Raw genomic sequence first — 26,717 nt, 5'->3', positions numbered from 1 at the left:
ACACCAGCACCGGAGAATAAATTAGGAGCAAACATACGTTTCCATAAATTGCTAAACTTCGGCCGGGCGTTCGGTCTGTGCAAGGGAGTGGCCATTTCGTTGGACCATCCTGCAGCATTCACTTCAACCGTACGTGAGGCATTTCAAGCGCTGGCTAGTCGTAATTTAACCATGGCACTATTGTGACCATTCCTCCTTTCGCCGGGTTATGGTCATTCTTGGGCGTTCGGCAATGTACTCGCAAATGACCCGGAGGAGCTTGAGCAAACAGTAAATTTGCCACCAGCATTTGGTGCAAATATATGACCAGCCATGGAGCTTTGGGGCGGACGAATAAAGCACATTTACACAGCTGTACAGAGGTGTAAACATTATCTTCAAATATTTACGATTTTTTAAAGATTTGTTTGAAGAAGTAATCTTTCGCATATGTTTTGACAGTTCATGGTTGAAATTGAGTGTATTTCAAATGAATGTATTTTATTTGCTTCAAAATTTACGCGATTTTTAATCATTAAGAACAAATGTAATCCATTACGCTCTTTGAAGACCAGTACTGATTCAATTTTATCATCTGATGTTTTGATATTTAAAAACGTTGATGAAATGCCAACGCATAAATTAAATATAAACAATTAATTAAGAACATTGTAATTTTGTTTAGTATATCGTGTGGTTCAGTACAAGCATAAGAAAAACGCCGTCCAAATATATGAAATGGTTTTTCTTTAAACCAAATCTGAGTGTAAAAACCTTCAAATTGTGCGAAAGATAATTACCTTAACGAGTAGCAGTGAAAGAAAAACGAGTGCACGAACAGGAAGTCTTCAAAATAATTACATCCGTAATCCGTTCTGGGAGCAACGGTCGTTGCAGTTTAATAGTAATTACCACATCCTTGCTCCTTTCTCTCATGACGGACGGTGTTAAAGATGGTTGCTGGGAAAATAAAGGATTAGGAACATTTCTCCTTCACGAAAAGTGTGACCTGAATGAAAGTCAACTCCCAAAAAAAAACTACAGATGATAACAGTTTATTTGCTGGACCTTTTTAATGCCGTCCCCTGCGCGTCCAATACAGTCGAGTTTCTTTACTTTACTAATATTTTTTTATGATTTTTCAGTACTGTTCAATTCTATTTATCTTTTTTTTCATCGGGAACTTGTCCACGTAATTTCGCTGTCACAATTTTCCGCACCGGAACACGAAACGAACAGCATTCCAACCATACCTTGCTGTTATTGTAGCAAGTAAGTTGTAAAGCTAATTTCATGCTTCCGAAAGATGTCGACCGAAAGCACAACCACCACATTCACCACTCAGTTGCCCTGAGGCCCTAGACTTGAAAGTTGTGAGATTCCCAATCCCGAAGACGATGTCTTCATCGAAACGAATGTTGCCAAAATTCCACGTTGAAGCAACGTTCGGGTGGTGGAAAACGAAAAGAAAAAATAAATTGTCAGCTAGGACCACCCTAATAGCCATTCCTCGTTCACATTTTCATCCCGGCAGAGCAGGTGTAAAACAAGTGAAACATTTTCTTCATTTCCCGGCTGCCTCTCGACAGGTTGATTTCGATTGGGAAACTTTATTTGCCGCTTCCGTTCGGTTCGGGCCCTGTACGCCAAACCATAGAAATAGAAAAGCAAAAACACATTACATGTGAGCGATTTTCTTTTACTCGGTTTCTTTAACCGACCCCGACAGCGAGACTCGCGAGAGGAAAATTGGAGCATTTAAGGAAAGGGAAAGAAAAAAAGGTCCCGAGCCCTCCAAACAAAGCTCCAGCGGACAAGGTGACAGACTTGTTAGGAAAACGTAAGCGAACGCCTGCGGGCTCCCGCTGTTGACGTTTGTTAACTGGGCAACCTGGGACTCGGTTCACTGCACCGGTAGCTGTCGGCCATTTCCTTGGAAAAACTCCTCCTACCCGTGGGCCGGCACCGCCATTACCTGCCGGGGCTCCGGCACGGTCCGTCGGTTGTGTGATGTGACTTGGCGTTGGCGTCCTCGCAACATAACGCCATTTGCTAGCATCACCGACATTTGCTCCCCGGTTCGGAATGTCTATTTATTTATTTATTTATTTATTTAGAGGAAGCAACTACAAAAAAAATCCAGCTGAGAATCGACCCAACGGCAAGCGGACGCCAAAGCTGACACCAGCTTCTGCAGCAGAAGCAACCGCCATTACTGCTGTGCCCAACTAAGTTTCCATTTTGTACATTTTTTTCCTCATTTTTGTTACTTTCTACGACACCGCTGCTTTCGTTATCCTTCCTCGTTTGCTTTTTTTCCTTTTACGGTTCAGGTCTCACAAAAGGCAGAAAGAAGCGAAGCTGCCACACAAACGGATGTCATAAATAATTTATGTGATTTTCAATTTGCTATCTGCCACACAGTTTGTAAATACCCTTCACGACCTATTTCCTCGTAGCATCTCGGGTTGATTGGGGCACCGAATGGGGACTGGAAGGTCGACCCTCAGATGACAGATGTGGAGCATCCTCTTTTGAAGGGATTCTATGCCCTGGGAAAGCTTCTTCTCTAGCCCCGTTGGCATCGTTGGGCGTTCGGCCTCGTTAGTTCCGGGAAGACATAAAACCACCCAAGATCATTACAATTGCGTTTTATTATTTCAAATGCCTCGTTTTAAATTTTCTTTTCCATTTGGGGACTCCTTTTCCTTACCGATTTATATAATTAAAACTACAGCACCTAAAGTGAGGTTTTATACTGCAACAACCCAAAAAGGAACAAACGCTCTCATCGAGTAATGTGTTCCAGCATTAAATTCGACAATAAAACTGCGTCGTTAAAAGTTCGAAAAAAAGCTTCCCCACTGTTCCAGTGGGGCAAGCTCCAGCAACACGTTTTCTGGCCCGGAATGCGGTCAATCCGTGCTACATTCCAGACACTCATTTGGTAGTGAAATAAATTGGTCTAGACTGGACCATTTTCCGGCCATACTTTTTGTTACGGGCTTCCCCCTGGGCCGCTCGTCCGACGCGTGACGGCCATATGACCCAGATCGGAAAAATAAACCACACCGACCAAGGAGGGAAATTTCGATCAGGCCCTCCGTTTTCGGGTTTTACCCCCGAGAAAAGTTTGAAGGTTTTAACTTTCTGTACTCCCCGGTACTGCTTGGAAAGAACTTCCCACAAGTCGAGCCTTCACCTACTTCAAATCAACTGACAAAACAGCAATCGCTAGGAGTCGAGCATCGCGTAATGGTTCACTGTTGCTGTGGCGTGCGGCTTTTCGGTTTCGCACTTTAGGGAAGTATGTGGTGGAATTTCCAACCGTTCTAGGAAACTTCTCACGTTTTCCGACCCGTTGGGAATTGTTTTTGCTATTCGTGAAGGGAACACTGTGCTGGAGGACTAGAAATGAAAAAAAAAGACTTACACTCACAGTTTACCACTTCCTAGCCAAACGGCACCGGTAAATAGTCACTCAATTAAAGTTATTGTTATGGCGCGTTCGTATGCTGAAAAGTCGTTAGCAGTCGAATTTATGGACGACACATCAGCACATCAGCGAGCGGCCGACGCGGGTTTTAGTACCGCACGCCACAGGACACGCCCGACACACGCAAGAGCAAGCGGTGCGAGTCCTGCGGTGTCTCCGGTGGTGCCTTATGCCCGAAAATGGCAACTCCGAATGAAGTACACTATCCAAAAATAATAAAAATAAAAATAGATCGGTAGGAAAACATAGGACCACGGCGGGATACTTTTGGAGGTAAACATACCCAGCGGGATAATTCGGGCGGACCAGTTGTTCAGCTCGTGGCAGGCAATCGATCCGAGGCTCCCCGTGACGTCCTGTGGGCAAATAAAATTGAAGAAAGCTGCTCCTGCGTGCAGCCACGCTCACCGTGGGTTACCTTTACGACTTTCAGGGGCGATAAAAGACCATACTCTTAGGAGCAGATTTGGATCCTGCTGCGGTGATGATGATGCTCCCTCTGTGATTCGCTATCTGAAAAGAAAAGAATTCAGAGGAAAGGATGGAAAACCAGACAAGAAAAATCCTACCTTGATAACATTAATATCGATCGCAGTGGAATCAGTAGAATCAGCTCCAGGGAAAGGAGGACGGTATCTTTTGAGCTACACAATCATCATTGGCCTGATCATTACCACGATTGTTGGAGTTTATGATGCGGGGGGATAGGGAGAAATTCTGGAAATTAAGGATATCCTGTCCCTCCCTGCCCACCCTCTCCAAAGTTGAACAACGAGGCAAACAATTGGACCATAGCGAAACGTCCCACCGGCTGGACAACGACATCGATTCGCACGTACTTCACACAATGACCCGTTCGGTGTGTTGGTTAGCATAAATTGCAATGCTACTGGACGCACTGTAGCACTGTCCCACTAGACCAGTCACAACCGCATGGAAAGGGAAGATGACTCTGTTTTCTTTTTCTCCTGGCTTCATCCATTCCAATACTACGCAAGGAGGGTCGGTTTTGCGGGGTGGCGGACCATGTGGGGTTACGCAACAATGGGCAATAAAGGGGCACATTATTACTCCTTCACAATATTTATGCACACCCACCACATGCCTGCGGGGTGGTTGACTTTCCCCTTCGTGTGGGAAAACAGTACCTTTCTCCAACAACTATCCCCTGTGCCTTGTTTCTTTCACTTTTTTTTCTCTCTCCCGGATGAGCCCCAAATATGTAACAGGAGTCTCTCGTCCTTCCCTCTGTAGTCTTCGAACCAACCTTTCCCGGATCGCTTCCCCTTGATCCTGCCAAGAATGTGAAGTATTTCCCGGAACGATATTTTTCCTCTATTTATTTATATTAGCCGCTCATAATCATGTCTGAAATGTCGATGTTCGCACTTTCCGGTTCGAGGGAAAACCCAGGGCCCCGGTTGGGTTGGTGTGTTGTTTGGTGGGCATGGGGAGCAATGGTTTGGCCGATGGTCGGTAAATAATAGCCTTCGCAATGGCATAACGTGTCGCATGTCGGCTCTGGCCCCAAGCCAAAATCCGATGGTGGTTCATTTTTCCAGCACCGCTCCACCGGAAGTCAACAACAGGCCTACGGGAAACGGTCGTTCGGGACCCCGGAACGTTAGGATTCCCGGGAAAAAATGTCCCGCTTGTCATAAATATGTGCCAGGTGTAATAAGTTTTCGAGCGTAATGTGAGTTAAATTGTATATCCTCAAATGACGAATGCGCGTGACGAACACTGACACGATCGATAGCGATGCGTGACACTACCTTCATTTCGCTTCCTGTTCGTGTGGGGAAGGGCTCGTCATAGCGAAAAACCACCACTAACCGGGTAAAGAAAATGGGGTCTGGCAGGACTCTGGCAAAAAAAAAGACACAACAACCTGGGCCGTCTGGCTTTTCGTGTTTGCGAAAGCTTAAAGCTGCGGTGTGAGTTTTCCAGTTCCGATGGAAAACCGAACCGAAGCCTCTTTCCACCCCTGCGGCATCGAAGCGGTTGTTCCATTCCGTAAGTAATGGATTACGAACAGGATAAATCAAATAAAAGCATATTTATCTTCCCGCTGGTACGGCCCGGTAAATATTGACGCTGTTTCGGTGAAATTATTCCTGTAGTAAGGAAAAATATAAACAAATCGACCATGTCGGGATTCGAATTTTCCAACACGCTACCAAATGGAAATGGATGAATGGCTTTGGAAAACTATTTGTTCGTGCTTTAAACATATCATTGAATTTATTGATGAGCTTTCCAAAATGTTTCATTAGATGCGTTCATAATTTATTTATACAAAACCTACCAATTTATAAACATTGTATTTGTACCTCACGGTGAATATAGTTGGTTTTCCGAAATGCCGAAATATTTCATTTGCTTGGCCAAACCAGGCGCTGCTTCTATCATTCATCCCCACACGTCCATCAAATTCTTTTCTCCAGCTTCACCGGAATACCCTCCGTCGGGCGAATCACCAGATCCGTCTTGTATCGGATACGCCCGACAGACTCCCCGGGCAGGATTCGGTAGCTGGCCAGTAGCTTCACGATGGTAACCTTCATCTCCAGCAGCGCGTACCGCTGCCCGATGCAGTTCCGCGAGCCGGCACTGAACGGAATGTAGTCGTACGGGCCGCGCTTGATTTCGTTCGCCTCCGAAAAGCGCTCCGGATCGAACCGCTCCGGCTCGGGGAAGACCTTGGGGTTGCGGTGGATGTTGAAGATTTTGATTGAAATCGACGTGCCCGCCGGGATCGTAGCGCCGTCTGTTCGGGGTGGAATCGAGAATGAAGATTGAAAACATGAATGTGAAAGAAAGCAATGAAAAAAAAGTGCAACTCACTTATCTCCATGTCTTCCAGGAGCTTTCTGCCAATGATTGGTACCGGAGGGACGAGCCGGAGTGACTCCTTCACTACCATATCCAGGTACTTGAAGTCCTGCAGCATCGCGTTCGTTAGCGGAACCGATTGCTTCTCACTTCCAAGCATTCGGTCGATCTCTTCGTACAGACGCTGCTGGACGTCCTGGTGCTTGGCGAGATGAAGAATTGTAAACGAAATGCCGGACGTCGTCGTGTCGTGGCCCTCGAACATGAACGTGTCCACCTCCTCCCGAATGTCGGCCGTGCTCAGTGGTTTTCCTTCGATCGTCACCTTGAGCAGCTGATCGAGGAAGGTGTTCTTTCGCTTCGAGTACAGCTGGTCCTCGTTCACGTCGAACTCCAGCGTTCCGAGGCGTTGCTCCTGTTCCAGCTGCTTGCGGCGGCTCTCGATCACGGAGTTGGTGAAGTGGTGCAGCTTCTTGATGACGCGCCCTTGCTCGCGTGCGAACGGATACAGGAAGAATAGTGCCGGAAACTGGCGCAACAGGCTGAACACGCGTCGCAGGAAGAAAATGCTCATCTGTTTGACGGCCTGGGCGTACTCGTTGTTTGGATCATCCTGTGCGTGAATGCGCACTCCCATGGAGGTTGCTATGCAAAAGAAAGCCAGTTTTGAAATGTTTCCACATTTAAAAGACGCCAATTTGCAAGTAACACTTACCACAGATACTATCAAGTGCGTAAAGCGTCACGTAGTCATAAATATCAAACTCGCCCTTGCCAACGTGCTTCTCCAGCTTCGAGACAAGAATGTCGGCCTCCTCGTTGAATACGTCCATAAACTGATCCAATATCTTGAAATGAAACGCAGGCGTGATTATCTTCCGGCGCTGGAACCACTTCTCGCCGAACGAGATCAGTAGCCCGGTGCCGAGCCATGGCTCGAGGTAGTCGTACACGAACGACTTCTTGGTGCTCTTGGCGAGCAGCACCTTCTCCACGTTCTTTGAAGTGGACAGGTCAAGCACCAGATCATTGAAGGCACCTATGATGGCCACATCCGGTCCGTACCGTTTGTGTAATCCAACAACGATATCGAATATATCTACGGAAATATTTCAATTAGGTCAATATTCATCTAATTCCAGAACCAAACATTGTGTTTTCAACGCCTCTCCTACTTACCGGGAATGCTCTTATTTTTAAACATAAAAAATGTGCCCAGAAAGTAGTCTGAGTTGGGCCCGCCAAACTTATCGCGGATCGCGAGCAGCTGTTGTCGGTGCTGGTGGTATTTGTACAGCTGATAAGCGATGTACCCGAGCAGCAGCGTGACTAGCCAAAACATGGTGAACGCGCGCGATGAACTCTGTTTCCACAACTGAAGAAGGTGTGACTCCAACGAGAATCACTCATCAACTGAGTCTTGACGCGCTTGCGGGGATGCTAGTTAACCTGTGGACTTGTGGTTTAATTATTCTTATCACCTCAACGGGGTTCATCTTATCAACTTCCTAACCGAGAGTGCAATGGAACTCTGCCATACTTTTACCTTTTTTTTTGAATCCGTCTTATCGCTCAACTGAGAGTACTTTAAACCTCGATTATCGAGCAATGATAAAAGTCCAGATAAAACATCACAATAAGCATTAATTAATAGGGCCACGATAAATCGAATGTGTTGAAGAAAACAAAGATCAACAAATGATGTAAGCGGACATCCCAGTGCAATAAAAGTACCCCAGAAAATAAAATATTTAAGGGCTATAGACCATCGGTGCAAAGCAGATCCAGCTTTTCTTTAGTGTAATTTTTAATGCAATTTTTTATGTTTGACAAAATCATGTTCAAATAACTTTTGTACTCTCTTTACAATCTTACCACTTTCAGTTTTTTTCCTTTTTCAAAATTATGTAAAGTGGTTTTTTTGGTTTGCAAAGCATTTGGAGCGTTTGGGTTCTGTTTCTTTTCCTAATCAAATTGATCTTGGTAGATTTAGCTGAAGGAAAAATCTGTCAATTTTGTAGTTTTAAAATGTTCATTTTTTTAGATTGATACCAAATTAATTTAGGTCGTACGATTTGAGTTCACTTTAATCAAAGCCAATATCATTAATTATACTCAGAGCGAATTTGAAAAAAATGCTTCATCATTATTCAAAAAAATTAAAGCAAGAGAGATCTTTGTCCTTGCTGCACTGCATTATGATTTGTCTGTAGGAAAATTTCCTTCCCATTAGTGGGGAGACCCATTAATTTAGCAACTTCTGAAGCACTCTCAAGTAGACACGGCTTTAATCTTTTCCACCGTAAACCGACCTTATTGCAATGCATAGTAGAAGTAAGTAATTTTTTTAAGCATCGCACACGCCAGTAACGACGATGCAATGATACAAATAATGCTTAAAAACGCGGAACACGATCTCATTTGTACACTTTCGAGAGCATAATTATCCACAATCACTCGACGGATGCGCTCGGCGTTCGCATAAAGTACGCTCTTAATTTCACTCAGCTCTGCCACTGCTTTATAGACCACTAAATAGATTTTAACCATTTTTACAGTAAACAGTTCGGAGTGCACGACGTGCACAGAGAGAGTCCTATACAATGGGAGCTCTTTGAAAATCTTGTGCTTGAAAAAAATAAATGAAATACTGCTGCTTGAGCATCGACACTGCTACGATTTCCCTATGCGATGAAGGCGGGAAAGGAGATTTTTCTCTTTAATTTTCATTTTCCAGCTGCCTTTCATCTTGCACTTGGTGTACCCGATCTTGCAATCACAAAGCACCCGAGCGAACTCACACACGCACCCACCGGGAACACTGATACCGAACGTGTTTACTCCTTTGATGATAAATGCAGAGCAGCAAAGTGTGTTTGCAAAGTATCCCCGCCCTCTCACAGTCTGTTGTCCTCGGCTGGTAAACGATAGGCCTGAAAACCAAACCGCACACAACAACAACAAGACACAAACAAGTGTGCGATATACTACACGGCATATTGTGGAAGCCAGGAGCGAATAAAAAAGAAAATCCGAAGATTGAAAATCTGGCCCCGGTACATCTGTTTGTGTTTTTCATTATCCATTATCCGGTGAGCGTGTTTGACGAACGGCTCCAAGGAACGGAAAAGTGTGCATCGGAAAAAAGGTCCCACCCCGAGGGAAACCGCTCCGGGTAACAAAAAATGGCATAAACCTGTATCCTCATTTTTCAGCCCCAACCTCTACTGTTAGCTTTATGTTTTTTTGTCCATGCCCGATTGCAGGATCGTTTTACCTTGAAAAGAAAAGAAGTTAAAAAACATGAACCACCAAACACAACCCATATCGGGGCGGCTTTCGGAATATACGGTGGGTGAAAAACCTCGATTTTCACATTATCCGGATCCCTTTGTTGCGGTGCGAGATGATGCGCTTGCTGCAGTTTGAATCAACCGTTTTTTGTGTGTGTGTTGATGTGGTGCATCGGAACCAATTTTTCTTTTGTTTGTTCGAGCCGGCTGTTTTCGGTGTAAAACTGTTTCAAAAATGCACACATGAACGAGCGAACGAACAGCGAAAACAAAAAGTCATCAACACCTTTCCATGCGCTTAGGTCCTTTCGGTACACAATGCTTAAACCGGGGCATGTATTTTTACAAACACGCGGGCCACGCTGGGGTGATGGTGACGTGGAAGACACATCGGAATGATTTGTGGCGAGGATATTATTCACGTTTGATTTACGGCGCTTCCGGAACGGCAAAACGGTGTTCGATATTAATCCGCAAGCGGCTGCATCATCAGCGAGTGCACGGATCCGTTTGATAATAACGCCCACGGTTGTATCATTCCCCCCGGGGATGAATGCTTTTCCGGGTTTAAAATTTTCCATTATGGTAGCACACGGTTGATCTTTGTTTTGCAAAGGCTGCATTGTGCGCGGTGGAACTTAAGACATCGGTTCCCGTTCCCCGGAAATTGGATGCCGTTGATCAAACATTCGGCGGGCAAGCGATAATTAAAGCCAGCCATAAGCAATCAGCCGTGTGATGCGCTTTGCGAGTGGGATCGGCTTGAAATATTAATGATGTTCCTTCAGGGGTAAACATTTATCCGAAATCCGATGATCTCTATTTGCATAAGTAAAGGATGGAACGGTTGTTTATCAAAATACCGGGGTGAAGTTGTTCCAAGATTGTTTGTAGCTTGTTTACATGTCCCTGATTGATAAAGAAATCCTTTGTCCATTCATACCGAAGGCGATGAAGTCAACCGACCGACTGTCTGCAGCTAAATCAAGGACTTGTGCAGCTTTTGTTGCATGTTTGCCATCATGAAACCAGTGTAGACTAAGATATGGAATTCCTTTCATGCAACAACCCCCCCGTCACCCTTTAAATGGAAAACCGGAGCCGGCTTCTGCGACAAATCTTCCTATCGGAAAATTTGTCTAATGTCATGTCAAAGTGGATCGGTAACTAGAACTTGCCTCTTGGACGGCTGGCCAACCGAAGAAGCGAGCTAAGATTGAAAGGATTAGAAAATAAAGGATATTTTCCACGTCATCTCCACTGCACTATTGGCCCGCCCTGGCTTTTGTGATAAACTCGTGCTCAGCTGGCAAATGTTGCATCGCTCCGTTTGTTTGCCATTCCCATTCCATACTGCGTGGGTTTTCCTGAGGATCTCGTTTGCTTTTTCATTATTGTCTCCGAAACCGAACTCCGTAGCCAACTGCCAAGACGGCACCACCATCGGGTTCTGCAAACTGATACACTTTTCTGATAAGTGGAACGGACGGAGCGTCGCCGAGGGAGGCGGGGATGTTCTGGAGAATCCTTCTGAAAACATCGTCCCGTACATCGGTCACTCGGGGGGTCAGTTTTGTGCAATCAGTGAAGAAGGTCTTGAGATGTATCCTCCGAGCATCTTACCAGCTGGTGCCCGGTTGGCTCGGTTCTATTTATTACTCCTGTCACGGGTCAGCTCTTGAATGGGGAACCTTTTAACTAGAACAGTGCGGCGTTCACGAGCAAAAAGGGTCCGGTTGCCGCAGTGGCCTGGTTTGTTCCATCCAAGAGGACGTGTAGGACACTCGTTATTGAAATTATCAATCCATAAAACAATCTGCACTTTGTGGAAAACTATTGAATGAAATCGATCAGATAACGGAGGATGCTTTCAAGAATATGTACAGTTATTTCTAACGACTCCGAACGCACGTTGCATCATGAAAATCTTAAGAATATAGTGCAGCATCAGCGAGAGTTAAGACAACAATTCCGTTCATCGGAAGTACTGTTTGTAATGACTTTCCGATTGAATTTCATAATCGCTTGTCTCTTCAGTAATCTGCATATCAAACAATAACTTTGAGTAAATTTAAACTAATTTCAATTTTTTGTTTTTCTATTTACAGGTAAAATAATAACGTTGACAAGAGAAATTTAAGACATAACAATGAACACCATCAAATTTAGTAAGTACATGAAATGAATTCAATATGGATAGCTTCAAGCTTAAGGATCGAGAGAATGATTTAAATTTCTCTTCAATTTAATCGAAAGTTCCATTTCATGGCTTCTGACCCCAACAAGCATTCGCGCCGACCAAAGATTATGCTAACTCGCATCCAACCTTAATGAAGCACAATTTCTCGGTACGAGCCGAAGTTCATTAAAACGGAAATGAAACCGAAAAGCCGAAGAATGTCATGCTCCCAATCTTCCAACTGTCACCTTGCGCCAGAAGAGTGGCCCCAAGGCACACCACCAAGGAAGGATATACATCACCCCTCGCTATCCTATCCGCTTCCTTCCACGTGCCGATCAAACCAAAATGCGCACCGCACAATTTTCCGTCCGGCGCCTCATTTTAATTGGATTGCGTTTAATTATCCATTAGCCAAAGTTTTGACGGTAATTTCCTGGCCTGGTTGCGACATTGTTGTTTGACCGGATGCCGATTCTGGCCGTGAGATGGCCGTTGCAGAGCCTACCTGCTGCTTCCAAGCCCGGGGTAGCCAGTTCCAAGACTAAGACATCGTCGAGGTCGAGTAGCTTCTGAGTCCGTGCAACGATTAACCCTCGGGGGACACGGGTGAACTCTTGAACTAGCGCAGAAGTCCATTGTTCTGACATTCGTGGAATCGCTTCCCCGCGTTCCGATGGAGCCTACTGGGACATCATCATTTATACAGACTCCGGTCATACAGGTCTCCCTTTTCTCTGTTCCGATGCGGTTGCTAGAATGGAGAAGCCTTTGGTTGTGACAATTTATATCGGACCAGCCCACCGTGCCCATCCCGTGGTTGCCCCGATGATTGCGGATGGGCTCAAAATCGATTTAGATTAAATCGATAGAAATTGATATATTGGCTAAATAAAGTCGTCCTCCGTGCACTCGTCTAGGACGTCCACTAGTTTATTATCTTCTGGTACGAACTCTTGAGAGTAAAGCCGGCGGTACTCGACACTCGCCTATGGGGTGACAGTGTGCCCACAAACCGCAGCCAGAATATCAATAAGTTGCACCTTCATTCTCGTCGTCACACACTCGGGCTGTGGCTAAGTCGGCAAGAAGATTCGCCGCACTGCAGCATAATTTGTGTCCGGAGTTCGCTGGTAGGGTTGGAGTTCGTACAAGATGGATGATTTTTTTCTCTCCCTCTCTCTCTCTCTCTCTATCCACCTACTTTTGCCACTTTAGCATCCTTCATCGGGACGCACGTACTCGAGCTGGGATGGTTCATCCTTCACCCGGCGGAACTGAATCGATCTTCTGCCTTTGCTGACATGGTCCACACGACAAATGGGAGCTTGAAACTTCTCTTTATGCGCTGTTCCGACGATGATCGATTCAGTGCCGAACTTCGTCATTGTTATTATTATTACGTTGATTCCAATTTAACCGAACACGCCGAGAAGGACGATTCCAGAAGCTCGCCGCAGAAGTTCGGTCACTCTTGAGCAGTCATAAAGTTAGCCCAGTGGAGACTAAACTTAGGAACGACCCTTAGGCTGCCATTAGTCGGAATCATGGGGTACCGGCGGGATCCTTCCGTTGCTCGTTGACCTCCAAGAATGCGCTCGGTTAAGTGTCCTCCGGGTCGGTCCGGATAATGGGGGTCATCTGGAGCTAGCAAATCGAACTCCGTACGAGCGAACCCCGGACATGACCTCATAAGACACACCCACTACCCGCTTTTGATGGTCGTCTAATGATGGCAAATAAATTTTGACATGCGAAAAGCTCTCCCTCTGTCGGCAGTGTGTCTTTCCCTCGCCGCACGAGGACTATTTTCAGTGATTGGGAACAATCGGGACGATGGAAAAAAACCGGTCCAGCTTCAGAGAAATGCAAAAGAAACGGCGTCCTGTGATGGGGAAGGGAAAGCAAACATCGCCCGGCAATTATGGGTGGTGACACTCCACCAAAAGCGTACGTCAGAGTCGATCGGGGGACAGGCAAGTGGCCACAGATAAGATGGGCGAGGGGTATGCAAAGAACGTGATCAAATGAAGTTGGCTCATTTATCTCCTCCGGGCGAACTTTCTGAACTTTCCTTCGGACGGAATGATGCTCTCGGATGTGTTTTGGGATTGTTTGTCTGCTAACGAGCACATGAATGGAACGGCGGGCGGTAGGTGGTCGGAGTTTGTGTGCACTGTGCGTGCATGCCGAAGTGCACCATTGCACTTTTCACACACACACACACACACACACACACAGAAACTCTTTTTCACTCACTCCGATGACCCGTTTCAACCTTCCGAGACGGAACTTTGATGATGCGGTTTTGGAGTCGTTTGGAAAAGTCATAATAGGATTGAAGTTTTCCATCCCAAGGAAACCGATGTTCTGGTTTGAAAAACGGGACAGGACAATTAGGAGTTTGCTAACATGCTTTGCAGTAGATATACATTTCTGCTCTCAAAAGGAATAAAAACCTTTTTCTGTGTCGTTTATTTGTTTGTTTGTTTTTGTTGTGCTTTTGTACATCACGATTTTCAGCAAAAAACAGTACAACTTTAGGAAACTCTCCAGGAAAGCTGAAAGCAGAAGGGTTACATTAGATCTCCTCTACGCCACGTTCGAGGAGAGTGCAAGCTAATTGCTCTAAAGTTGGCTAATTAAATAAAGTAATCAGCAAATGACAACGATGGTCCGGGGAGTTACTATTGCAAATTAAGGAAACATTTGTATCACTCTGATTATCGCCTTCCACGCTTAGAACTTTGCCCATTACTGGAGAAAAGCTTAGACAAGCTTGCATTTAATGCATTGAATTGCTTCACTATGGTTTACATTAAAGCTCTAATGGGATGCACAATTGAAGTCATAAAACTCTCACATAGGTCTAAGAGAGAAAAGTATAGCGCACAACTTATGCTTCAGATGTATCCAAAATGTCAACTTTCAACAGCACCAATTTCAACTGGGAACGCTATGTTATCCATTTGCAGCCGTTCTGAAGCAAGATCTGGGTAAATTAATCTCCATTGTTCTGCACATTTTCCTGTCGAAATGAACGAAAATCTGGAGCTACTGAAATGGAAAAGACTTTCACTCGTAGCGAGACACGAGGTCCGCAGCAGGCATAACGACAATTAGCCATTCTCTATATCGTGATAATGTCCTTGTGGCTGGATGTTAGCGCAACCGAAAATCCCCAGGACAACCATTACAACCCACCACGGCAGTCCGCATTCACGCGTTCCGTTCGACGTACCCGACTCTAATCCTATCGCTTACAGCTGAGCACATTTTAATCCCCGTCTGTTCCCATATCCTTTTCGGGTTTGGATGTTTTTTTTTAACAATTTTCATTATTCCGACATGCCCAAATAGACATGGCAAAACGGCCCTAAATGAATGGACAGTGAAACACTCGATGCTCGCACTTAATCGCACAATCTCTTAATCTCCTCCAATGTGTTACCCCACCCCCGCGGGCCACCTCATTGCCACTAATGTTCTAATCCCGCATTGTTTTAAATTAATAATCTCATTTCATATTCCCGTTATGATTTCATTAACCGGCATCTTCTGGCGGGCTCGCTCCGATGCGCCAGGCGGTCTAATCTACTCGCCGGGAAGTTTTCCTCGGGCCCATTCCCATCCCCCTCAGCCACGCCGCGTACTTTCTTCCCGATCCGTGGCACGAGCCGTTTCTCCGGGCACATTATCGATACCATTAAGGGCGAAAGATGGCCACACTGCGGATGCGTTCCCGGTTCTGGCCGGCCGTAGCGCCCGAAACTTGCCGCAGCGAGTTCCCGACCTTCTAACGAAGTCATTAGCATAAAACCGTAATGTGTCCCAATTAATCATAATGTGAAAAGTCTGCTTGTCGGTGAATAAATTAGGGCTCGTCCTAACGGGAACGGTGCAGCCGCGATTTCCCCAGAAGGACCTCAAGGTGTGCGCAGATGTAAGGGCCGAAAGGCTGGTTTGCGTTGGAATGTTCAATTCACAGCGCGCTATGGAGAAAGTTGTCTTCAGGGAATCAGAGTCTCTGGTTGTGCTAATATCTACTAGTGACTATGGTTGTGAAAATGTTGTAAAAATCAGCGTAGACATATTGTAGGCAGGTGTAAACAGGAAAAAACTTTTAATGCTCAAGTCAATGGCAACCAAACATATTCATTTAATTAGCTTAAGTCACATAAAAAATAAGTAGAATATTGCAAAAAACAATTTTTTCTTGTTTATAATAAAAATAAAAGTCGAAAAGATAACGTGTTTTAGATGTTTGTAATTTAAAAGCACAAAAATTGTTTTTCCACAAATTATTTTTAAAAGCATGAACTTTTGTATATGTATGTTTAACACTTCACTAATTCATTTCACACCCTCTTGACCTTTTGTTCCACTCGTTGTTCCACTTCAATGATGCAAAAAAGGTAATCTTATCCGCATTGCGTCCTTCGGCCAGTTACATGTTCAACGATTTGCGCTAAGACTTTTGCTTTCTAACGATGGGAAAACATAACGCACTTGTCGTGCAATGAACGGCATACAGCTAATGGCATCGCGGAATTGAGCGAATACCGCCGACCACTCAATCCCGCACACCGGTGCACACGTGACATTTTCCGAGCCATTTTTCCCACTCCACGGGCATCCCCAACCCGGCACGGTTGAGCGTGGCCTGGCCTGATTGACGACGTACATTATTCCAATTGTCACACTTAATCCGGCTGGGTTTTCGAAATCGATGGGAAGAAAATCGCCCGCCTCGTTCGCGAAGGAGTTTTGCAGTACGCCTTTTTCGAGCGGGCGGTAGCTTGGGGGTGTTTGTGTTCATGGCTGAGAGAGGGAGGCAGTACCAAACAAACAGAATGCGAAAGTGAGGATTTAGTGTGCTTCATGGCGCGAAGTAGGAGTTCGCATTTCTATCGTCGCGCGTTGACGCGAATGCGTGGAATGAGCCGACATTTTCACCGTTCGGTGTTCAGGGCTGGAAAAGCGAGACGTGTACCGATTTTCTTCAGCCCCGCTCGCTTTCAGGGGGCCGCTCTCCCCATTCGTGTCTAGTGAAAATGTATTTTTGTGTACGAAGCGCTCGTCACACAAGATGCCATACGCCATCGAAGCCTTCGGGTGGTTGGAGGATTGTCATACGACTCGAAAGTCGTGAATTAAATGGAGGCGAAAAGTCTCTCGACTTTGCACTTTTCCCAGCATTTCTTCCCCCTCACTTCTTCCTTCCTACCACCCACGGTAGGAAATTCTTACTCCCTCAAGCGGCTGACACATTGCCACCAGTGGAAAACTCGCACATGCCGTGGCTTCTGAGTGCGACGATAACGATGACAATTCGAGAATTTTCCTCCTTCCTGGCACTGGGTAACTGTTTCGCGCTGGATGGATGAATGGACTCGTATATCACTTCGCGGTGCCGCTTGGTAAAGTGAGCCTTCGGCAAACAGTTTCGTGGCCACAAGTGAGTGCAAATATGCCACGAATGACGCTCGAGAAGCGTACCGGTTCCGGTTCCGGTGAGCTGTGAACGGGTAATTGTTCGTGCAAGATGTTGAGCAAAAATATGTTTTAAATTTAAATATTCAATGTTGTAGTTAGCTTTCGTTCCAAAATTTTCAATAATTTCGATTGAAACATAATAAATCTTTCTATTTCTAACTAAGAATTAACAACTCAAGTTGAATATTTTCATGTAATTCCATATCTCGGAAGCTCACTTTAATCTGCTGTTGTTTTGTCAGTCGTGAAATCGTTCAGCACACTTCACTTTATTCATATTCATGTTCTAGGACAACTATCGCACTCGTTCCTCCAATCGCACTCTTCCCTCCAGTCTTCGAAATGACTAACGTTTAGTCGCATTGTTAAAACTCCCATCCGGAACGTATGGAAATCCGCCACAAGCCGCTTGAAGCGCCAAGCATCGAGCAGAACAACGGATTATTCAAATTACCCTTCCCGAACCACGAACGATGCGGCACGTGCTCAAACACCACCACCACCACCAGCGCATCCCACGGCCCCCAGTGCGAGACAGACGTCTTAAGACCATCAAAAACTTCCAGCTTCCGGTGGATGGGGAAAACCTACGAGGGCTGTAGTGCGACATGTGAAGGCACGATTTTCCGTCACTTAGACAATTAGATATGACACTGTTTACATTCTGAAGTATTATTTATTCCCGTAATTGAGTGCAAACAGATCGCGATAAGTCGCGCAAGGAAGCAAGAAATGGTAGTTGATACGGTAGGGTACGGGAAAAGGTGGAAAATAGAGGGTTGGTATCACAGTGACAGATTCAACCGTACGGTTTCGAGGCACTTTTGTGCTTCGCGTGATTTTACGTGCAGACAATCTCCCCAGAAGATACATTTCTTCCGATTCTGTTACCGTTAATGAAGGTTGATCCACCTTCACATCGCCCCAAGGAAGGGAACGTCATCCGAGGCTGACTTAACCTTTATCGTGCACCTTCAATTATTCGTTTCCTCTCACAGCTCGAATCGTAAATTCCGACCGCAGTAACGCAGTTGAAAGTTTCCCAATTCCATTTCTGATTTTACTTTGGCAATTACATTCCTCATCTTTACCCTCGTGATGGGACCCAACGTGTCATACGGATGACATCACGGGAGGAACATTGTAGTACCAACACAAGCACTCGAAATTTCCCCCCAAAGCACCCGCAACATTCACAACAATTCAGTCCAGTCCCGTACAGACTGTCCGAGGACGGCTTTGCCAACGGAAAAGGGAAATTAATTAGAAATAATTTATGGCCATATTTGGTCGACCGTTCGTTGACGGGTTTTTCCACCCGGAGGGGCTTTTCTTTTTCTCCCTCTCAAGCCATCCCTCACGGCAGAACGCTGAAATACCATTGCCCCAGTGGTGTTTTTTGGCCCGTCCTCTCGTTCATTCTGAGGAATCCGTGGGCAGGGAAACGGGAATGGAAGTATGAGATGCGGGAAGGAAAACGCACCATTTTACGACTATTCACGTCATGCATCATGAACACTATAAATCCTGCCCGGTGTGTATTTGCTTAATTAAACTTGAGCACTTACTAATTCTGACGCATTTCTCGGCTGGAAAAATCGGAAAGTCGGTGACGTCGGAGTTCGAGTGGGGAGCCCTAGAAGGGAGGGTCATAAGGGGCGGAGGGACGGCCGTATGCCAGGCGTAGATTAACGGTTGGAAGATTGGGGAAATTTACCCAACAACGCCATAAGCCTCATCAATTTGAAAATTCCCTAGCCAGACTCCCGGGACTCGGTGGGGCCGAAGTGGAGGATTACTTGCTGTCAAAAGTGACGTTTGTATGGAAAGCTACCAGCGCACTTCTCTTCCGGCGGATAACAATCGGTCTCCCACCGAATTCGGCCTCATATAACTTTCCAAAGTGTCCACCGCCGGGGGGTCAATTTTAAAAATTCATTACCTTGAATGACGGACTTTTCCTGCAAATCATCATCAGCATCATCGTCGTCCCTATCGTCAAACTTGTCGGGAACGTTCTTTTATTTACGGCACATTAAAACCGACCGGGATGCCAGAGTCGGCACGTTTAGTCTCGGTTTGATTGACCCGTTTTTATCTGCAGCCACTCGGGCTTATGATTTGCTCGAATGCTGGCCAACCGACGAACCCTGTCGAGTCCTTTAAGGCTTTAAAGGGATCATTGGAGTAAGCAATCGAAGAGAAAACTTTTTGCCGACCACACCCCACGGGGGAAAACGCTCCAACCGTCCATCAAAACCCTAATCCTTCAACAAACCCGGAAGCGCACCTTTCCGTCCGCACGATGCACGGCGGTGGTATTTCCGCTCACTGTTTTGAAGGATAATGCTTTCATCTTCACAAGCAAATTCTACTAAAGTTCACCGTTTGATCCTGGGAGAATGCGCAGCCATCATTCTAAACCTTCTCGCTGTCCCTCAATGGACGTTCCATCAAAGAAAAAAAAAACAAAAACCACCTACCCCGGTCAAACATCATTGAGTTTCAAATCTGCCGAGAATGAAGATAATGCCAGTTTTCGTTAACTCGCTTCCTGCCGACGCTCCGGATCGTGGCATACTTCAGATACGCAGACTTACGTGGAGCGTGCCTCAAGAGCGGAATGTTTGCCCTCGACCAAAACCCGCTGGGAAATGTACAACTTTGAAGACAACAATCTCCTCAAGACGATTGTTTGATAGTTTGGACTTTAGTTTTCGTCCTATGTTCAAAACAAACTTCGTCAAAACAAACAACTCCATGGAAGCGCAATAGTAGTGGGAAGGTTAAGTAATTGTGGGTTTTTCATACATAAAAATGAATGAATAATATTTTTCTAAAGCAAAACAAGTAATACATATTATTATGCATTATTTTCCTAATAGACTTTTTATACTTAATTAAAAATCGTTTGAACACAACCTTTAAATATTCACCAACGTAAAGCATTTTCTGTACATTGATTCGTCAGGACAACATAGAACATTTTCTTCCCATTAGATTCTTAAAACCTCAATATGGATTAACTGCATGGACGAACTCATCAAATTTTCATCGATTATGCAAAATTCATGCCTCCACCATGGTACCACAATCTCAGGCTCAGAATTTCACCACATGCAGATTTCGTTAAATATTTCAATCCGATCTCCAAAGACGTCTAAATAAGACTAGAGAAGTTCCGAAAAACGACGGTAAACTCACTCATTGATTATTTTAAGAACATTTCCCGAGCTATCGTTCGTGATGAGAACGCTGTTCCCCATCCTTTGCGGATGCCTCGATATAAACACGACATCGCTTTAGCTACCCTTGAATAGGTAGATCGTTATCCTGATCCGTAGGGTGGGAATTTGGCCAGACCAGATGATTCTAGGGGTTCCCATCACCTTGACTTCGGGTGCCTCACAAATCTCGATTGTGCCAGGTTCCATTATCCTTTTACGTACGCATCGGGGCGTTTTTCTCCACACGGTACTTTTTCTCTAGAGGTTTCTGCGGCTACGGATGCCATGTTCACCAGTGTCGGATGCTTGTGCTACCAGTCAGCTGAACGTTACCAACGGGAAGGCATGTTTCGCAACGGTACCTTCGAACAACGGGGAGAGTTTTCATTCACCCTCGAAGTTCATTCAATGTGTGGGAATTTATCTTGCCGAAAAAGCGGGATTTACCTGCCGTTACAGCCTCGTAAGGTTCACGCTCGCACATACACTTTATATGCATCAAATACCACAAAACCATCCCGACGTACCTAAGAAAACCCCGTTGAAAGTTTGTCCCGGGTCCGATGGAAGGAGCTAAACTCACCGTGAAAATTGCACTCCCTCCACATGCAACGCAATAGTTTGATTCTCACGTCGACTTTAGACACTCTGGAAAAGGAGGAATTTACATTTTAGCAAAATCCTTCAATTCCATCCAGGAATCCATAGTCAATCACCTTAACTCGCCCGGCGTCCTGATGAATTGCATACTATTAAATGCGCTCGCTTAACGTTTCTTTCACCCGGAAAACCAATCTCCGGCACCTGTGACGGATAAATCCGATTGTTTACACACCTTTAAACAGCAACAACAACGGCAAGACCGGTGGCTGAATGGTCACACTCGACCACAAGTAGCTGGTTGGAAAATGGTTCAGCACGGCATTGACAACACCAAAACCGGTGGCCAAGCTTTCCCGAAGCTATCCTACGAACGAGTCTTTCTACCCAAAAGGAGCAACCGAAGCACAGTTCCCCGTTGTGCCTTCGCTTTTCCGCGAGCTTGACGTCGTTTAGATAAGCCGAAAATTTATATTTAAATTTCAAATTAAAGGTTGCAGGCCCTCGGGGAAGTAAAGCCGAAAAACGGGCTGACTCTGGCTAGAGCAACAATCCGCCTCCCCTCCGTTGTCACCATTCTTCCTTCCTCCTTATTATCGCTCGACTCCCTCCGGTCTGTGCCTCCTAGTATGCCGTGCCACGCGACAGAACCGCCTCTGTCGGCCTGATTCAATGGCTGGAATATTTGATAAGATCGCTACGGGCTAATTTATACAAAAGTTCCTGCCTCCTCGGAAAGCCCCCGTTACACCTGCCGGATCAGGTATTGGGAAGACTTCCGAAATCTTCATCAGGCCATACCGAGGAGGGAAGTCGTTTTCCTCCCGCACCGCACTCTTCCAGAACTCGTTGGATGTCTCCACGGCTTGCTTCGCATTGGCGTGGAGCAAACACGACGTGGCATATCACTGCGAGTGGATCGATGCCAACGGGGCCTACGGCGCACATTTCACCGTGGCGGCCTTTGCGGCATACGGGATTTGATTACATTTAGCTTCCGCTTCGATGCTGCCACGTCTCGACAGGGCGTCTTGTTAACTTCCAGATTTGGTTTTTAAAAAAAGTTACCGCAAAAGTTTTCTTTCCAACTGAATCAGGAAACGCTCTGAGTCAGGTACGTTTTTGTAGGACCTTTTTTGCCTTAGGTTGAACATATTCGTCTCCAACAAAAAGATTTTAAACAATTCTAAAACAATACTTTAAATAACTTTCGTAAAGGCATGTTCTGTTGGTTCACACTCGTCGTCAGCTAGCTTCAGGAATCAGGAAAAATTTAAAAAGAATAAACGCATTCTTTCAATACGAAACATGTGTGCACAAATGCATTCACCTCAACAAAAGCAAGTTCATAAATTAGCCACGAGCAGTGGAGAAAACACGGCGCTTAACACCAGTGTGTTAAGCAGCTTTTTCGAAGCACAAGAGTTAACCAAAGAATCACCATACATCACTTCCCAAACCATCCCGAACTCTGACTCGAACCAGACACTGGAGCTTTCAGCACCACCATGAACTTTCGACATGTGTTTTAATTATTATTTATGATTTCACTTTAGTAATAATAAAACAAACTTGCTCTTGCCAGTAGCACAGTTTAGATGCCGTTGGGAAACCTCAACTGCATATTTCACTCTCTCTCCCTCGGTTGCAATGTGTTCTTTTGTTCGAACTTGTCTAACTTGAACTTACTACACCAGCTCCGAGTACACCAGCTCGGATTCTTGAGACGTAAGTTTGGGACAACCTTATAAAGAGCCGAAAATATTGCATCATCTCGCCCTATCTGGTGTAACCGGGCGAAAAACGAGACCACTCTACTGGTAAAAAGTTCATAATAACTGCAGTTCTGCCATATGATTGTGAAACGCGTGGGCAAAGTTACTAAAGAGAAGTTACTTCTCGCATTCTTTTTTCATGAAGGTTTACATCCGCGCTGAACCGGGGAAGCTTTTCATGAGAAAATTATCTTTACTGTTTATTCAAAGTAAAACCTTCCTGAATATTGTTTAACTAAGGAGTTTCTGCTCGAATTTGTGCTCTCTGTTTTTTTTTTGTTTCGTCTTGTTGCAGCTAGTTGAGTCGAATATATCTTCCCTGGTAGATTTCACCAAACTCAACCATCCTACGAACTACAGTTTGCCTGGGGCGGCATTCTTCTAGCCGGCCAAGGGAGCAGATAAAGTTCTGAATGGAAAAGTTGATCATAGTTCCGCAAAACACAGCCATGAACCAAAAATTAACGGATAAAAAATAATAAGCTCTAAAGAAAACATAACAACGACCCAACCTTTCTGAATGGGATATTTAGTTCAATCTGATTGTTCCCTTTCTTAGCATCGTTGAGGTACAAGATGGTTATGACATCATTCTGCCCCAACTTTAGCATGTAAAGTTAACATTGAACTGTGCTGTAATGCAAAACAGGATTATTCTTCTCTTTTAAAAACTTTGCAGGTAATGAAATGAAACCAATCCAATGGTAAACTCTGTTTATAACTCGTTTACAACAATTTAAATCGATTTAGGAAGTGTTTTTTTGTCAATTCTTGACTTGGCACTAACCTTAACCTGAAACTCATAATCCGGCATTCGCTGCCAATTGTTTTTCTTTATTTACAATGAACTTAAAATGCACAACGAAAGCACAACCAAGTACCGTGATCGTAATGTCATTCTAAACTCGTAAACTACCAACTCATGATTGACACAGTTAGCTCCGTTTGCGATACTCGCAAATTGAAACCCCCCTTACAACCACCCTCCGAGATGTGACATTTTGAAGATCTTCCCACCAGAAGTCAATTTTCTGTTGCCTCCATGCCCCTCCATTCCACCAATGCAAGCCACGCGAGCCAAAACGCCAAAGGTGTGACGGAAAAGTTCGAACCACTCACTTCAAATTAAATAAACATCGAATTAAATCTCCAACCTTGGACGGTCGGTTGTGTCGTTACTCCGGTGTCTCGGAAACTCTGCAGTTTGTGGCTGTTTCGATTTCCTGCAAATCATCGTTTTGTGTGAATCGCATACTTTGGCAAACGGTGAAACAGCCCGACCGAAGGGTGGGAGGAATCCATTACTTTAAATTTTCTTTTACGTTAAGGTGAGTACGACTTCGTTGGCACGCGCGCTTTTCGTATACTCAGTCCTTCGTGGGTACTTTTTGATGGTGTAAGAAAAGAAACAAGTAGATTTAAAGGACACCTTGTCAGATTTGAAGCTCCATCCTTGCCTACTATCCAACATGTTCTACTAAAGGTTACCTGTTTTGGCCACGGTCTTCTAAATGTCACTGTTTTCAATTCTCGACGTATGGTCGCGCCGTTTCCAGTGGCATCACAGCGTATCGGTAGTTTTATTTCTTTCAACTTCTACTGGCTACGTAGACGTTTTCCATAAATTTATTTGCAAACGTGTCACGACGTCAAATCACACTTTCAGTTAACAAGGGCAAATAATAAAAAACTTAATAAAAGGCAAAGTAAAGGATTATCGAAAATAAATTGCAAAGTTGCCCAGGAATGAAAGGTGTAAATAGGAAAAACTAAACGAAATATTAGGGAATTGAAAAACATAAAATGAGAGTAAAATATATTTAAAATGATGAAAGGGAAACACAACGAATAATTTCTGATTGTTAGAAGTGATTGAAGGAAGAAGATTATGTTAGAAAAAAGCTCTAGAGGTTGCAAAGGAGTGCCATTGTATCTATAGTTTGCCTCAATACCAACAATTTTTTAAAGAATCTGTTGCACTTTTCAAAGACAGTTTGCAAAATACTGCTATTTTTGCAGATCTGCTGAACATCCCAGCACATGAAGGGCTTGTTAGCCTTTTGTATGTGCATAATCAGTCCTCGTACAGCACCGCCCCCCCCCCCCCCCCCCCCCCCCTCCGGTCTCGGTTTTTCATTATTGTTGACCAAAGTCGAACAAATTGCAACGTGATACATACAATTTCCTTACAACACATCCCATTCACCACTACAGCTATTAAACAAAGAAAAACCAGCAGTAAATTTACAGAACAAAATCGTGCTACTAATAACGCCAAAGTTCTATATAACACGGAGAAACAAGGGCCTGGCGCATGCAAGACATCCATTTTTACGAGTACGGAACAGTTTAATATGGACGAATTAGCAAAAAACAAACAACATATCCAGACATGCATCAAAATTTACTCTGTTGAACACTTAAGCTCGCACTATAATCTACCCATACTTTGCATCATTCTTAAAATACATTCCACTGGTATTCACTGGAAATCAAGTTTCCGATGAAACTAAGGGTGGTCTGTAATATGTAAGCTAATGCACGAACTTAGCTTATGTGGTGGTAAAATGGTATGTTAGTATTCTACCCTCGAGTTTTTCTCACCACCCTGAAAAAGTCGAAGACTGTAAGACTGGGTCTTCCTGAAGGAATTTCCATCGAGTGCGTTTATTACCGTAAACCACCCCCGACCCACGAACACAAAAGGGGGTGCATTCCTTGAAGATTGATCATTGTCTGAACTACGCTACATTGCGCCGCTACACCGACAAGGGGATGCCAACCCCTCTAACAACTGTAGGGAAAGCCACCCCAATCGGGAGCGTTGAAGAAGAAAACCCACAAAGTTAATTGAATTAAGTTAATTATGTGTGGACAAATCAATCTATTTCGTCGCATCGGTGGGATGTTTCTTCGGCTAGACAGGCGTAGTCGGAAATCGAATCCGAGTACAGTCTTCTTGTCCATTTAGCTGATAATATGTCGGCTGTTTAACTGAATCACCCTCGCCTAAAAAGGCATTGTTCATCGATGGGCGGTTCGCGTCCCGCATCGATCCGAAGGAATTCAGGGTAGTTTAAAAGGGCGGGTTATCTTTCCGGCTTGTTAGGGTCCCTTACGTACCGTGTCTCGTGAGAGTTGCATCGTCCGGAAAGCAGAGATGGGCAAACAAATGGTATGAAAAATATCGTTCGATCATGCAATCCAGTCTTACCTCGCTTTCCACTCCACAGCCTGGTGATGTGGGGTTTTACGATTCAGTGAATCAGTTGAAGCTACGCGCATCAACCGCAACCTTTAAGGCTACCGTATCGTAAAACGTTGCTCAAAGGAAAAGGAATCATACATTTCGTTTGCGAGACAGTCGATCGATGCATCGATTGAGACGTGTTGCTTCGGTGGTTGAGGTAGCTCAAGTGTGTTGTGCGGTATCCGGTAAAGGAAGCATAATTTTCAAGAAGCCAAGACGCCTTACCAGAAAAATTCAATCCACCAGACGGCTTTTTCTTCCAAATCACCTGTTCCTGGTCGAACGATAAAACGATAGGCGACCACCTCGCCACCGAACTTCATCCATGAGAAGGTGACATAAAATTATAGCCATTCATATGTAAACACTCTCTCGTAAAAGTAACGCCCATAAACACGACCGTAAACAAAGCGGCATAAAATTGCGCCGCGATTTCTTTCGAAACATTAACGATGGCGCCAGTTGATCAGAGCATATTCACGATGGTTTGAACGCCGCCGAACGCTGTAGGTGTGCCGATTCCTTTGTGCCGATACGGAAGTAGGAATGGGGAAACAAATAAAACCTACATTTCATGGCCATTTTGG

At 44.8% G+C, this 26,717-nt stretch overlaps 2 protein-coding genes across 2 annotated transcripts in view; one reads left to right on the top strand and one right to left on the bottom strand.

Moving 5' to 3' along the window:
- LOC131293501 (kinesin-like protein CG14535) overlaps window positions 1-26,717 on the top strand; it is an 88,646-nt gene that overhangs the window by 42,577 nt on the left and 19,352 nt on the right. The gene's annotated exons all lie outside the window — the stretch shown is intronic.
- On the bottom strand, window positions 5,905-7,652 carry LOC131284945 (cytochrome P450 4c3-like). The gene is made up of 4 exons (XM_058313838.1): window positions 7,490-7,652; window positions 7,026-7,409; window positions 6,323-6,955; window positions 5,905-6,245 (listed from the first exon to the last, which is right to left on the bottom strand). Exons 1-4 carry the CDS (start codon window positions 7,650-7,652, stop codon window positions 5,905-5,907), a joined length of 1,521 nt encoding a protein of 506 aa, XP_058169821.1.

This window comes from Anopheles ziemanni, chromosome 2 (genome assembly GCF_943734765.1).
Source record: "Anopheles ziemanni chromosome 2, idAnoZiCoDA_A2_x.2, whole genome shotgun sequence".
In the NCBI taxonomy this organism is placed as follows: Eukaryota; Metazoa; Arthropoda; class Insecta; order Diptera; family Culicidae; genus Anopheles; species Anopheles ziemanni.
The sequence above is the reverse complement of the archived record's forward strand: the minus strand, read 5'-3'. Positions and strand labels throughout refer to the sequence as shown.